This window comes from Lagopus leucura, unplaced genomic scaffold, assembly GCF_019238085.1.
Source record: "Lagopus leucura isolate 7727_CA_CO unplaced genomic scaffold, USGS_WTPT01 Super-Scaffold_100008, whole genome shotgun sequence".
NCBI classification, from domain to species: domain Eukaryota; kingdom Metazoa; phylum Chordata; class Aves; order Galliformes; family Phasianidae; genus Lagopus; species Lagopus leucura.
In genome coordinates, this window is record NW_024962265.1 from 12,522,344 (window position 1) to 12,538,172 (window position 15,829).

The 15,829-nt window shown below is 43.6% G+C and overlaps 1 protein-coding gene across 5 annotated transcripts in view; it reads left to right on the plus strand.

Moving 5' to 3' along the window:
- LHFPL3 (LHFPL tetraspan subfamily member 3) overlaps nucleotides 1–14,011 on the plus strand; it is a 235,326-nt gene extending 221,315 nt beyond the window's left edge. For all 5 annotated transcript variants that reach the window (XR_006179204.1, XR_006179202.1, XR_006179203.1 and 2 more), the window contains one exon: nucleotides 11,475–14,011. Coding sequence is in view for 1 of the 5 variants with exons in the window: in XM_042872519.1 (XP_042728453.1) it covers nucleotides 11,475–11,483 (9 nt within the window). In the remaining 4 variants the exon portion in view is untranslated. The remainder of the gene's footprint in view (nucleotides 1–11,474) is intronic.
- Nucleotides 14,012–15,829: the final 1,818 nt, after the last annotated feature.

Below are 15,829 nucleotides of genomic sequence, written 5' to 3' on the forward strand. Positions count from 1 at the left end.
ACATAATAGGAAAGCAGCAAGTTCCACCTACGAATCCATACTACCTGTCCTCTACTGGGATCTAGCTGCTGAGTCCTCAAATACCAGAGACAATGGAGCCACTTACAGGAACATGCTCATATGGAAGATATTGCTTATCAGTTATTCAGGAAAAAAAGCACAACAAACAGAGATGAGATGAGCTAAAAGGGGGAAAGGATGAAGATGAAATGACTGTACTGTTAAGAAATGCTGCAAATACTCAAGGTCTTGCTTTTCGTGTGAATCCCGTGTTACACTTGGATATCAGGTCTCAAATAATTTCCCTTCCTATTCTTTATAATTGCCAAGAAAACTCCTTGCCCTCAAGAAACACGAGGTAAATAAGAAAGAAGTCAGATTTTCAGAAGCTTGTGTTTGTAGGTCTCCCTTGCTTGGGAGATTTGTGGCTCGTTAAGGCTTTCTGGAAAACAAAGACTTTGTCTCATATGAAATGTTGACAGGATTGTGATTCTCTCCTCTGGCATGGAACAAAAAATGGAGACGTTTTCATTTTTATTTGGTTCTGTAGGTAGTTAGTGGAAAAAAAGCCAGTTCCCAAAGAAGCTAAGATCTTGTTTGTCAGAGTATTTCCTTTCATTTTCCACGTCCCTCCCAGAATAACATCTTTGATGTGATTAAAAAGAAGCACCCAAGAAAACTTCAGTCTCAACAAATTGGTATTTTGCACCAAGAATTGTGAAAAATACAATACTTTTATTGTAAAGCTTCTGTGGGCAGAAGCCTGGGAATACCCGGGAAGCCTGGGAGACTGAAAATCTGGATGACTGCATCTTTTTTCTGCCTCCAAATAATCAATAATGAAACTTTGCTATCAGTGGGTTTTGTGGGACATTTCAGAGAAGGAGGAAAACAAACTCATCTCCAGGCAGCTTGTCTTCCTTCTTTTGGATATTCTGTAGTCGTAGTGGCGTTGAGTGGCAGCAGGCGACAGTCAAGGAAAATGCCCTTCTTCCTGGAAGCTTTGGTTGAGTGAGCAGCAGTAGGGGTAGAGGTGTAAAAGGAAAACATGCAGCATTCACACTTGAGTGTCTGGTAGAAACCTGCATGTTTTTAACTGTCTGTTCGTTGAGGAGGGGAATGAGAATACTTCAAAGCAACAAAGCATGAACAATCATAGCAAATTGTTTCTGTGTATATTGCCAAAAGGTCTGGATTTTTCCTACTATTTGAATTTGCATTAACTCAAGTAGGAGATGATTGTTAACTCTGTTTTTTTGAAGATCTTATCTTTAATGAAGAAGTCACAAACTGAATTTATAGCAGGATGTCATACTTTAGATGCTTTAGGGTAATTCTGATAGGGTTATGCCATTGGGCTGTTGGCCATATTGTTCGAAGACATTTGTAGGATGGATTTCCAAGGATATCTCTATACTTCAGTGTACATCCCATCACCACTCCAACCATTATGCTCACAACACTTCTTTTCAATGAATGAGGCTTGAGAAAGAGCTGTATCTAAAATACTGAAGACAGGAGTTGGACTTGACGATCCTTATGGGTTCCTTCCAGTTGGGATATTCTGTGATTCAGTGATTCTCAAAGAAACACCAGGTGCTGCAGAAGCCATAGAGACAAACATCAAGCCCATCTCCAGGGACTGGAGATCCACAACTTTGGGAACAGCCATGCTTACTAAACTGTAACCATGGCTGAAGCCTTCCATAGTGTTGTTGCTCACACAGAGACATCCAACACACTACCAGAGGTGTTTGACCTAAGCTGGCTGCTTGGAGTCCTGACCCTGCTCGGGAGCAGAGGGGAAGCAAGGAAGATGGTGGAAAAAAAAAAAAAAATTGCCTTTTTCCTTCAATTTTTGCTTGTTTTTGCATTTACTGGGACTGAAGTAGTAGCTCAGCCCACTCCAAATGCTGGGTATTTTGCCTTTGCCACTCCCTGCCCCACAATTGCTGAGTTCTTAGGAGACCCACACAGCCTTTGCTCTCCTCCAGGGCCAGAATGATCTCAGAGGACATAAGAAAAAGACGCCAAATGAGAAGTTTCAGTGTCTGAAGCAATGAAATATTTAAACCCTGCTCTCTCTGGGATATTCATCATCACAGATTTACTTATCCGCTGCTCACTGACAGCAGCGACTGACAAGGACGATGACAGCTGACATGTATTAACCCAGCCTCGCATCACAAGCCATCACTCCAGAGCAGAAATCCATCATTAGGATTTAAGCTCCAATGAGGTGTCTCACAGGGAAGCAGATAGCAAATGCAGGAGGCACCCGTGCTATAATTGGCACGACTGAGCCTTGGCTGTGGGAGAGGACAGGCCTGGCCCTGCACTCACCACAGTGCCATACCCTAATGGAGGAAAATGAGAGGGAACGATGGACAAAAGTCACTTATTTGGGGTAGAAAGCCCTTAGGAGATCTTTGCTAGAGCTGCACAGCAGGGTACTGCATTAGCACCCGCACCGAGGGCTCACAGTGCTGTGAAGGGCACAATTTCACTGCTCCTCAGAGAGTTCTGCTGGGGGTGTAACAGCACAGACCAGACTCATTTTGTCTTTTCCCCAAATCCTCCCTTTCTTCACCGATAACTTTCATTTCTGAGTAAATCTACATGAATGTCACCTTTACCTAATGGGCAGTGCTGCACTATCATTGGGGAAAGGGTGACTGATCAATGAGTTCTAAGGAACCCAATGAAACTGGATGTTGGTTTGAGGTGGTGAGTGAGTTATTTCCTCTCCTCATCAGTCTTTCCAGTCAGGCTGGTGGTTTTATGACTCCTCCCTGCTGTGAAGTTCAAACAGTTAAGCTTCAGTATTCATACCTTCTTACAGAGAGACTTGGAGACGTCATTCAGGGCTGCAGCAAATCTGACAGCTCTCCTGCACGCTCTTCAGCAGTTTCCCAACACAGCCTTCCTTTTCTGTGCAGGATTTCTGTCTCTGTCTCTGTCTCTGCACTGCTGAGCACTGTCCTCTGAGCTGAAAGCTCTTTAGAGAGGGAATCTTCTTACGCAAGACTGCACTTAGAACTTCTATGGCAACTAAAAAAAATGTTTAAGAGAATAATATAAAATAATAATAATAATAATAATATATCCTGATACATATCCTGATATATTGTCCAAAACCTTTACAAATCAGTTTTTGCAGCAATCCTGCAGGACAGCTTGAAAGGAAAGATGAACATAATAATGCTGCTGGGAAATCCCTCAGGACATAGGAGGTCTCAGGTGCTCCTTGCTGGCTGCCAGGCAGTTCTCTGTGGCTGATGGTGGTCACCAGAAGCCTCTCCTTCTCTTTAGATCCTCGCTTTGCCATCCCCAAACCTAGTTGAATTTCATTGAGTCTCATTTTAGGGCAATTTCACGTAAGGAGGAGTTCTACTTGTAACCACATAGCTTTGGGTTACATGAGTGTTACGCATGGCCCCAAATATTCCCTCTTTTTCCAAAGAATATATAGATAGTTAATTAACATTCTTATTCTCAAATAAGCCTTTAACTAACCATTAAGCTGTGGTTTTGAGCCTAGGACTAACGCTTCTCCAGATAACTAACTTCCTGCTTCCCACGAACGCACAGTTTGGCAACTACTTCTTACCAGGGCAGGCAGAGGAACTAGCAGCTCATTAGTGGGGTTGGGATGCAGACCCCCGGTTCCTGCAGCCCTGGTGCAGTGTTTTCTCCACATCGATAGGCAGGAGCTATCCTGGGAAACACCATGCACTGCATCAGCTCTGGAGACGGCTGTGAGGAGTGGTGGCACCTCATGGGAACACAGCCCTGATATGAGCCTTGCATATTTGTTTCATATAAATCTTCAATGAATCTTCAAAATGAATAAGCACTCACTGAAACACTCATCCTTGCTGAAAATTCCATTTTGCTGAAACATTTGTCCCAGTAGATGCCAAAGATCAAGAGATGTAATCAAGAGCACAAGTTTTAGGGTGGGGATGTCTCCTGGTGCCGCAGACACCAAGGTAGGGAAGGCTGCAGCACCAGTCCCCTCAGGTCAGGTCTGTGCAGTGCTCCCAGATCGTGCTGGCCAAGGAGGAGGAAAATTCATTTCACACAAAGAAAAGACAGTTTAAAAGCTTTTATTATTCTGCAGCATTAAAGATTTGCCAGCACTGATATTATTTGCTATGGTTTCCAAGATGCTTACACTGAACTTCTTGTAGTTGTCTTAATGAAGTATAACATCTGAAAGTCAGCAAATTATTTCAGAAAATTTGATGCATAGAAAATTTCCTTTCAACATACCAGAATGGCCAGCAAATTGTCACAGCTCTGCTTCTTTCTAATGGGGAAAAACTCATTATATGAACTGGGAAATTATTTGGGGAAATCCAATCTCTTGAAACAAAGCCAAGCTCTGTTTCCTCTGCCACAGTAAAATCAACCACGCCGTGGTGATTTCCTCACTCAAAGGTGCTGCCTGGCACCTCCATGGCCCTGTTCCATGTCCCAGATTTCCATCAGGGCAGAACCCCTCCACCCCACCACGCACACAGCATGTACAATCTATAGAATCATAGAATCATTAAGGTTGAAAATATCACTAAGGTCATCAGTCCAAGCTGTCAATCCATCACCGCCATACTACTAAACCATATCCCTCAGTGCCACATCCACATGGTTCTTGAGCACCTCTAAGGACGATGGCTCCATCACCTCCCTGAGCAGCCTCACCACTCCTTCTGAGCAGAAATTTTTCCTGATATACTAACTAAACCTCCCGTGGTGCAACTCAAGGCCATTCCCTCTCATCCTGTCACTGTTACATGGGAGCAGAGGCTGCCCCTTGCCTCGCTGCAGTCTCCTTTCAGGCAGTTGTAGAGAGCAATAAGGTCTGCCCTGAGCCTGCTCTTCTCTTCCAGACTGAACCATCCAAGTTCCCTCAGCTGCTCCCCATAAGACCTGTGCTCCAAACTGTTTCCAGCTCTGTTGCCCTTCTCTGGACATGCTCCAGGGCCTCAATTTCCTTCTTGTAGTGAGGGGCCCAAAACTGATCATAGCACTTAAGTTGTGGCCTCACCAAAGCTTAGAACATCACACAGCCTCGGCATGGTGCTGGTCCCGATGAGCAGCTCTCCCCAAGCTTGGCCCCAACCCCACAGGATGGTTCTGGGCTCCTTTCTGATTTCCTTTCTGAAAAAGTAGAGCTTTGTATCAACATCAGTAAGATTTGTTTTCCCAGGCTGAAGGTACGCTGACATCAACTTCTAATGCTGTCCAGCACAGCACCAGTAAACTCCTGGAATATACAGAACTAGTAATGCTCAATACAAATCTATTATGACCAAAACGAGGAAAACATAAAAATATACAGTGAGAATCCAAATGTTTTCAGGCCTCTCTGCTCAGGGCTGGGTATTAGTCCGACACGGCCTGGCCCTCAGCTTGGTTCTCAGTAAACAAGTACAGATCAAAGTTCCCAACAGCTTTTAAGTAAAGCTGATGCAGAGCTTTCTGAGCAGTCTGATCACGCAGCTTGAAAACTCATGAAACAAACAAAAATACCTACAGATCCTCTGGGTTCCAAGAAAGAAATTAAAAAGCAATGCCAGCAAATGTGTAGAATACGAAGAAAGTACAATGTTTTCTCATTCAACAGCTAAAGAACAGGAAGAGTTTAGAAATCACTGCTCAGGGACTCCTGTTCAGTGACAGCAATTTATTTGACCATCTGGGTAAAGAAAGACTGCAGCAAACCACAAGAGGAAATAAAAATAGATGAACAACAAGTCACTGATTCTGCTTGACTTGAGCCTACAACTCTGTGGAGCAGGAAGCTGCTTCAAGTGAAAGGTGGTATTGATGGAGGCATTTCAGCCTCTCCATCCTTCCAACAACAGACCAGATCCCCCATGCCAGCAAACCTGTCCTGAGACGTGGCTGCCATCCCAAACCCCCAGCAACATCAGCAAGTACAAAACACAAATTGATGAGCCTTTGGAAAGGATCCATCAGAGGAAGGAGAATCTCTCTAATGCCTCTTGAATTTCTGTTCTGAAGTGAAAGAAAGCTCTCTGGGAGAAAGAATAGGAGGCTTTTTTGATGTGTTTGTTCATTATGATAAAAATCTTCCTTTTCTCACTAGGCACAGAGTAAATATTGAAATGGAAGAAAACACTTTCCACTGTTTGGCTGGAGCTGGTCCCTACATCCCAGCATTCCAGCACCCACGTTGGCACACAGCCTCCTGCCTCGTTCAGTGCTACGCAGCAGAGCAGTGGCAGTGCTGGCCCCCAGCTGCCCCACTGAGGAGCTCAGGAGCTGCTGGTAGCAAGGCAGAAGAGCTGTCACCCAAGGATGTTTCCATCAGCACAGACTGGTACTGACAGCTGACAGGGATGGCTGCTATGATGTTCCTCTATTCTTGGATAGGTCTCTCTTCCCTCTGCCTGTCACTCTCCTCCTGCCTTTCTCACCAATGCACATGCATATGTTGTACTTTTGGAGCCACTTTTCAAACCAGAAGGCCACCTGAGCCGGGGATTAGGCAGGTTGGCGGAAGAAGCTTGAAATCAGCCACTACTTGGGGCTTCAGAGCCTGTCATTGCCATCTGGTTTTATCTAGGTTCATTTGAAAGAGAATCCTGTTAAAAGGAAAAAAAAAAATCTGTCAGGCTCTGATGAGGTGCCTTCTTTAAACTAACACTGGCACTGAAAAAGTGCAGTCAAACTCCACCTGCTCAGACATGAGAGTTGGGCAGAGAGGAACCTGATGAGGTTCAGCAGGGGCGAGTGTAGAGTCCTGCACCCTGGGATGCAGAGAAGGGCAACTGCATGCATCACAACAGGTTAGGGACTGATCTGCTGCAGAGGAGCTCTCTGGAGAAGGACTTGGGGGTTCTGATGGAGAGCAGGCTGGCCATGAGCCTGCAGTGTGCCCTTGTAGCCAACAAGGCCAATGGTTTCCTGGGATGCATTTGGAAGAGTGTGTGGCCAGCAAGTTGAGGAAGGTGATTCTCCCCATCTACTCTGTCCTGATGAGGCCACAACTGGAGTGCTGTGTCCAGTCCTGGGCTCCCCAGTTCAAGAAAGACAAGGAACTGCTGGAGGGAATCCATTGGAGGGTCATGAAGATGACTGAGGGCCTAGAATATCTCATGTATGAGGAAAGGCTGAGAGACCTGGGACTGTTCAGCATGGAGAAGATTAAGAAGATCTTATCAACACTTATGAATATGTAAAAAGCATGTATCAAGAAAATGGGACCATGCTCTTTTCGATGGTGCCCAGCAACAGAACAAGGGGCAATGGCACAAATTGGAACATAAGCTCCATACAACTATAAGAACAGATTTCTCTACTGTGAGGCTGACTCATGCCTCACCTACCCAGCCCCCTCCCTGCACACCTGCAGGCCCACCAGCCCCTAAGCTGTGCTTCTCATCCTTTGAATTCAGCCCTCCTAGGATCGTAGAATTGTAGAATCGTTACAGTTGGAAAAGACCACTAAAATAGTCTAGTCCAACTGTTGTGGAGGTGAAGCCTCAAGCTCACCTCCGGCAAAGCCATTCTTGCTCTGTGAAAGCAGCCCTGAGAGTCAGCCTCACGCCCCAACAGGACTAAAAATACCAGCCCTCAAGCTGTGCTGACATGAGTTCTCTGACAACCTCCTACAAACAACTAATCTGCAATTGCCTAATAATTTGATATTTCAGGATAAAGATCATCACTGCATGGGCAGTAGTTTCTCTCTTCACGTTTCCATGCATGCTGTTAGTTACCACACAGGACAATTATAAATCCCATCGTCCAGGATTCCCACATCTCACTCTGTCCATCTCAGATATAGGACTCCAGTCTCCTCTCATGGTCTGCAGCACTGTAGGACCCCACAGGTTCTCACCAGTGCTAGGAACCATCAGAGGATGGAATCAGTTTCCCATGCCTGCCCAAATGCCTGATTCTGAGAGCTGGTGTCATGTGAGATATTGTTCCAAGCCCACCTCCCACCTCCTATCTTCCATCTTCTCTCTCCACCCAAACTTGCTCCTCACCTTCCTCAACTCTTCCATCTGGAAAAGAAAATGAACTTGAAGAAATCAAGAATACAAACAGGGAAACTGCTGAACCCTGGGCTCCAGACCTAACTTCCCAATATATCTCTCCTTTCACACTTTGGCACAAGATTATCAGACTTCTTTGTTCCATTCTTTTTTTTTTTTTTCTTTTTTTTTTCCAAATGAATTTCTCTTAAAAATCACATTTTTTCTTGAAACTTTTTTTCTTACCATAACAGCTTCAAAACACAGAAAACATATTCAAAATTTAAAAAAAGCCAGAAAATAATGTATCTCATTCTTCTCCTCCACCTCCCCCCACAGCAAACAGAGCACACTGCCTGCAACCAAACAGCCTCTCTGCACCCACAGCACTTTTCTCCTGCTCTGTGTCATTCTCTACATATAGCAGCAGAAAAAGGTAAAATAAAATACAGTGTAATAGATTGGATTTTGAAATTACAAGGCAGGCACTGGGAGCATGGAGTGCAGCTTTAGGTCTGCAGTGTGCCTGCAATGCACAGGGTTTCTCCTTGTGACTGACAGTGTATGAGTTGTTTATGGCTGTAAGTAGTACACAGATACCAAGAGGTCAGCAAAAGTATTCTGACTGGATTCTCTTTATCCATTTTTCTACTTCTTCCTGGAAAAAGGTCTCTTATAAGATGCCATTCTTTTGGTTTAGTGGTTCATTTCCATCATTATCTCCCTGTGGCCCTGGAACTCTCTTCTTGGATGCTAGAAAAGCCCTTGTGCAGCCATGAACTGAGTGAGTCTCCTGTGGGCAAAACAGACTGGGCATTCTTTCATTCAGAGCATTTAGAAAATTCTTGAATACTTCTGAAACCATTTCCCACAACACTCTGGGAAATTTAGATAGCATTGTCTATGGGATGCATCCCCAAAAAGCCCATATTAGGATTTTGGCTTTGACACCAGGACACTTATGACTTTGGAGAGGAACCTGAGTTGATGCCTGACTGTTTACACAGCATGGTATTTGCCCCAGGGTGGCTCTCAGGGTAATGCATAAGAACATGCAATGAGGCCAGGGCAAAGGGTGCTCCATGCACTGTGCAGGACAAGGCATCCACAACAGGTAAGCCAAGGAGCACACACATCTATGTCTTCCTCTTCAACACTAGAAAAATAAAATCATTCTCTCAGACCACCCAAATAACTTTTATCAGGTACATTGAAGGGATTATTTTCAAAGAAAGAAGATTCCTCCATCTGCTACCAGACACCAAACACCATGCCAGCCTCCCAGAGATAGAAAATGTTTCTCCGTGGGTTGGAGGAACACTGTGAAGGTGCTGGGAGAAACCTCTGGTCCATTCAGCTGCTCACGAGCTCAGGAGATCACAGTAATTGATTGTATTTGGAGACAGCAATAAAAGATTAATGCTCAGAAAGTTGCTATTTTCTAGAGTACCAGTCAAATAAACAGCAAGGAGATTGCTTAAATGTAGCTGATGATGATTAATGGGGTGAAGTGTTAAGCCTGCTGTAGAGAAATTGTATTCTGACCTGGAAGGTGCCTTCCCCCATATACTTACTATCCAACGGGCTTTAAGGTAATGGCATGTAACTGACTCCATGAAATCCAGTGTTCTGCACCTTGGGAGGGAGCAACCACAAAATCTTAATGTCCATTTTTATCTTCAAAACAAAGAAATAGCAGTGTCCTCTCCCTGAATATTTACCTGAACGCTAAAATGTTGTAAATCCCTCGCAGGGTGAATGTAACCCAGATCTGCCATCAGCAGGAGTGCCTTTCCTAAGAGAACATCTCAAATACGAGTAACAACGCCCTGCCAGGATGTCAGCCCAACAGGCAGCCCCTCACAGCCTTAGACAGAGAATTTAATAGCACAGTGCCTGGATGGTTTGGGCAATGGGGCTTTCACATAGATGGCTTTCATTACCTGATTTCTAGGCAGCAGCAAGGAGTCAATCAAGAGCCCATGGAGTAATACAAGTCAGACTGAGAGATGTTGGATGTGAATGACTTATTTCCACTTTATCAGCTAGGCACCTCTGGTAGTTACTAAATGACATTTCTGTGTGTGTAACACCTGTATGCAAAATTTGTCAAAAGAATAAATAAAGGGCTTGGCAACCCAGAAGCTACTACAATCCAAACACTGAGTATTGCTGGAAATCCAAAGAACACTGCTAAGGATTTGCATAACATAGGCACACTATGTTATGATTAAAAAACAAGTGAAATAAATGGTTCCTTCAGTTCTATTAGTTTTACCTTGTTCGTAGGAATCTAAGGACATGTGCTCCTCACCATGCAACTTCGGCTTTCCTCACCTTTCTGTTTCACCAACCTTGGATTGTATAAGAAAAGAAACAATATTTATGATTCTTGGATGGTTTATTTCCTAGTTTCTAGCATCAGCAATATCAATTAAAAAGGTTGGGGTTTTTTTTTTGTTTGTTTTTGTGTGTGTGTGTGTGTGTGTGTGTGTGTGTGTGTGTGTGTGAAATACATCTGGATTATAAATAAATGCTGAACATGGCGGGCTACAAGGAATCAGAACTTTCCTGCCAGGACCAGCTTTGCTTGAAAGACATCAGTTCACAAGAATCAATGGGAAGTTGATGCAGGAAGCAAGTGTGCAGGGCCACAGGGAATTAACTTCAGTGGGAATCAATGATCCGTTTTCCTGCTCCAACATGTTGAAGAGCTTCTAGTTCTGAAACACTTTGTTCACTGTCATTCCATGGTTAAATTCATTCTTTTGTTTTTAGAAAAAGAACCATGTTTTCCCCTAGGTTCTAAATCCCAGCAGCCTCCCATAGTGGGCACTGTGTTAGGATGAGTCCAATGGCATGATGAAGGTGCTGCTCCTCTCCCTTGGGCTGGGCACCAGCCAGCTACACCTGTACTCTTTGGTCAAAGCCAAACGCCAGCGCAGTTGCATTTTGGCGTTCACTGGCACCTGCACAGCAGCACCTGAGGGCTTAGCAGGGTCAGCCATAGCACAACCATCCCCTACAGCATCACCATATATTGTTCTATCATGGTTACAAATGCGGATTATGTGCTCAGAGGAATGAAAGATTTATTGATACAGAATAGAGATGTCAGGATTATAACATGATTCGCTGCACTCCTCCAGCAAATTTGATTCTGGTCTCGTACACATTGTGTCTTTATTTTCATATCGTTCAAAATTTAAATGAAACAATGTCACTATTTTGACCTCTTGTGTTGATTTGCTGATGAAAACTGGTTTTTAAGGCTTCCAGACTACAAATCATCTCTATATTTGAAGATTGAACTTGACATTTTTCATGCTAAGTGGAAATACCAATAATGAAGTGTGTGCAAATAGTGCTCAGATGTTTGGCTTGAGCCAAGTGCATGCAGTGTGAACGCCTTTATGTCGGCTGGCAGTAAACCAACTTTTCTCTTCTCTCTGTTTTGCACAGTCCTTCTAAGCCAATCCTCACTAGAATGAGCACAAAACAAAATGAACAACAGCTTTTGTACATCAACATTAAAACGGGAAGAAGCTTGGGAAAGGGCCTCCAAGAGAGAAGAACGCTGACGAGAGCAAAACCGCCTGATTGGTAAACGCTACCTTCTAACATAGACCAGCCAGACGTGGAAGGGATTTCTAGAAGAGAAATGCAATCATGGATTACACACCAGCTCATTAGAAACTGTTGCTGAATACAGCATTCGGAAGACATGCATGAAAAGTCACATTTGGGGAATAAATTAAAAGGGGTGTAGTTGTTGCTAGACAAACATATGTAAAATATATGCATCAGGAGGTTTGTAAATGTCATTTTTTTTATTCAGACAGAAAGCAAAAAGCTTTAAAACCTTTCACAGTAGAGAGGCAGTTAACTCCAGACTATTCCTATCCCAGTAGCCAAGAAGCTGATAGGACATCTCTTAAATAAGCATTTATAAATAGACTCTGAATGTCTCCATCATCTAGTGGAAAAGCAAAACTTTTAATGCTACATTTCTGCACTTCATTTACTTCAGTGTATAATAAGTTGACTAAAACTGTAATGCTTCTCAATTTTTATGGCATATGTGCTCCAATTAATCTATGTCTGTAACAAATTTAAAACTGAGAAATTATTTCTGACCTATAATCTAGTTCTATGAAGCATACATAGTATAAGATATGTCTGACTGAATATCATCATGCTATAATTTCCCAAGCAACATAGAATTCTTTGCATTTAAAGTGACAAAATATAAGCATTTGATTTCTTTTTTCATAGGAAAAAGCGATTTACCCTTTAAATGTACAAGGTACCTGTAAGGGCATTTCTGTTCTTTTCCCTGTTCTGCCACACAACTACAGGGGAAGATCTCTGGCCCCACTACTGCCAATCAGGCTTGGTGATTAAATGTCCTTTATGGCCTTAACTCCACACATCAGTGAAGAGACAACCAACAAATGCCCACTGTGGACAGTGGGGCACAGGGGTGTGCAGAGCCCAGGGCTCCCGTCTGCAGGAGCCACCCAACAGGCACCCTCCTTCCAGAGCAGGAAACAGATGGAGACACAGGGTACTGAGAAAGACCTGGGTCTGAGCACCAGGCAGAGAGCAGCCTGTGCTCATCACACCCAGTGCCACACGCAGCTCCTCGTGGCATGGCAGCAGCCCCATCCTCCTCCTGTCCTCTCATGAGTATCAGAGGAAATGGCTAAAAGCATCACTGCTTGTTATTGTCAGTCCTAGACGATGTGATACACTGAAGACATGGCAAAGCATGAATTAAAGCTGATTTTTAATGATTAGCTGCACAACACAAAGTATTCAAGAATTTAGTGCATAGATCTCAGAAAACTAGTTTCATCTTTGATTGAAAAATCATCTTCAAGCAAATAAACTCAAGGAATTATCTAATCACCAAGGTAGCAGTGTGGCACTGCTGATTTTAGAAACCAAACACTGATGTAGATGGATGTCTGCAAATAAATTTACATGTGAATCTGGGGAGCTTTTAAAAATAGATATAAATAAATGTTGTTTTAATCTAAATCTGCTCTTGTAACTGTGTGTAGGAGACTCCCTGACCTCTACAGGACTGGTGTTAGAGCTGGTCAAAAATGGCACCCAACTCAACCAACCCCATAAATGTAATCCAAGCACCTGCTGCTGTGCTGAAGTGCATGTAAAGGAAAAACAAACAAACAGATAATTGGTACATGAGCCTGTATGAAATCACTGAGGTCCCAGTTCCAAAAGGTTTTTAAATTTGTGGTCAGTCCAACCAGTGGCAGGTGGGACACACACCCCCCAAAGACTGGGTGCATTCAGGAGCTCCCATTCAGTGGTGTCTTAGCAAAGCCTACCTTCAGTCACTGCTCCTGTTGGCCCACAGACACACACATCTCAAAAGGCTGTGGAAGCTCTGCTATCTGGATGTGCTGTTGTATCACCATCTTCTTTCGTTCCTTATGTTTACCTCTATCCCAATTATTGCAGTCGCAGAACTTTTGCTGTGACAGAAATCACTGAAACAGGGTTTCTCTGTCATATATTCTTTGGTTATATAGCACTAAGTTTTGCATCATGGTGACTGTGTGAAGAAAAAGTGCTTTCTAAACCCACAGGAAGTTGCAAAAAGTGTAATCACAAGTCCCTGCAGCCCAACAAGGACAGCTCCACCAAAACATAGCATTTGTACACAAACAGGAGACTTACAAGGACATGCATCACTAAATGTTGGTTCAGTATGAATAGTATGTTTTACCTTTTTAAATGTAACTGCTTTCCCATTACTCTCCATTGTAACTTGTCAACTGTAATTTTTTTTTTTAAGTCAACAAAAACTGTAAAGAAAACTGTTGGAATACCCGATTTTCTGTAAAAATAATAACAACAATAATTTTTGTTACTTTAAAGTATGCTTGGTATTAAAGTACCTAATAAAATTCAACAAGGAATTTTGTAGCATACTAAAATAAAGTGCAATAGTGCTTTTCTCCAGCTCACCTGTGGTAACGGCTGCTGTTGTTGGGATTACTGTCCTCCTCCTGAACACAAGCCTGGCCACCTCCCACATACCTGCACCTACATGGATTCCTATGTTTGAACAAACCCCATTCCCTTAATGAGCACAGAGATCTTTGTGCATGCATCCGATCTATGGGCAGAGCACCCTGTTGGTGAATGGATTGCATCCTTTGGCGCCTGTCTGTATTCCGGTTACTTTGTCGGGTATCAAATTTTACAAAAAGGGACAGAGGATTGCAAATTATTTAGGAGTTAGCTATAGCTAAATAACTGTAGCAGTTAACAGAGTGGGATGTTGAAGTCCACATTCTAATTGGCAATGCATTGTGATTATTCCTAAATACATTGGAAACTCCAGAAAGTGACTGGAGTAAAGATCGGAAATTGATTCTCCCTAATTTCAAAACATGAAATACACTGAAGGCAGGATTCCTGAAGCCATCAATGGCTGTCGTGGATGGCCATCATCCCAGGACTTGCACCAATGAGAGGGGGGTACTTGTCAAGGAGTTGTTGAGTATCACCATAGTGCTGATGCAGTAGTGTCTGTGTTTGGGACTGATCTAGAAATGGTTGTGACTGGGATTTAATTATTCCCAGTCCCTGATACTCTGCTGTATTTGATGAGATCAGTAGTCTCACATCATCCACCCTCCTCTATTGTAGTAGAGCATTTAAGAGCTTTAGTACTTTCAGCTGATTCTCTGATGATTTGAAAGGAATTAAGAACTAGACAGTTAACTAGCCAAAACTGAATGAGAGAAAAAGAGAATGAGAGAGAGAAGGCAGGAAGGAAGGAAGGCAGGAAGGGAGGAAGGGAGGAAGGGAGGAAGGGAGGAAGGGAGGCAGGAAGGCAGGAAGGCAGGAAGGAAGGAACTGAGTAGTTTATACATTGAAAACCAGATACATGATGGTTCTTATAAAGGAACAAGGCTTTTTCCTCATGCACTAAAGTCAATAGCTTTACCCATTTCTCCTTCCTAGGGAGCTCTGTGCAGGACGGATTGGCTTTGCCTGTTGCTGGAGCAGCAGCAGCAACACCTTCAGACATTGGACACTGAGCCATGCCTGCAGCTACACCACACTGACATGAGATCCTCACTGGGTTGTATCAGTAATTTGACAAGTGACTTTCACAAAAGAACAAAAATTCTGCAGGAAGTGGAGCATGCTGCCTCAAAACTCACAGTTTTCCTTTCACTTTGAGCATTGCTCACCCAATGCTGCACAAGTACACAAAGCCACAGCCCTGTATCTTTGCAGCAACCAGATACCATAGTGCCACTTCCTAATCCCCGGGTGTCTCTGGTAGATTTTTCTTAGTGTTACCCCGTATTGCATTCTGAAATGCCTGATGCATTTTATAAAGTGAACTGATACACTCCCTGCTTCTTTCAGAGTGCTAGAACACCTCTGTATGCAGTTACAGACCTTTTCTACTTGACAATGTGGTAAGGGAAGTAATGTCTATGCAGGAGACAGAGATTTCCAGGAAATCATGCATAAGCAGCACACTGTGCTCATTATCTCCCAGGAGGAGCTGTGGCCCTTAATTGCCTACAAGACACCAAAAAATCCTCTCCTTCTGTCACAGTTCCCATAGCTGCTGCACTCCAATTACTGAGCCCAGGGGTGCAGGACCACCTCCAAGTGTGAACCTCAGCACGGTCACCAGGAGAGCAGTCCAGAAGATGCCCTAAAAATCCGGGAGCTCTGCCTGCCTTTAACTCCATGAACCAGCTTTAAATTAGCGTCCCAGCATGGATTGCTACCCTTGATTCTGTCAAGTGCGAGTT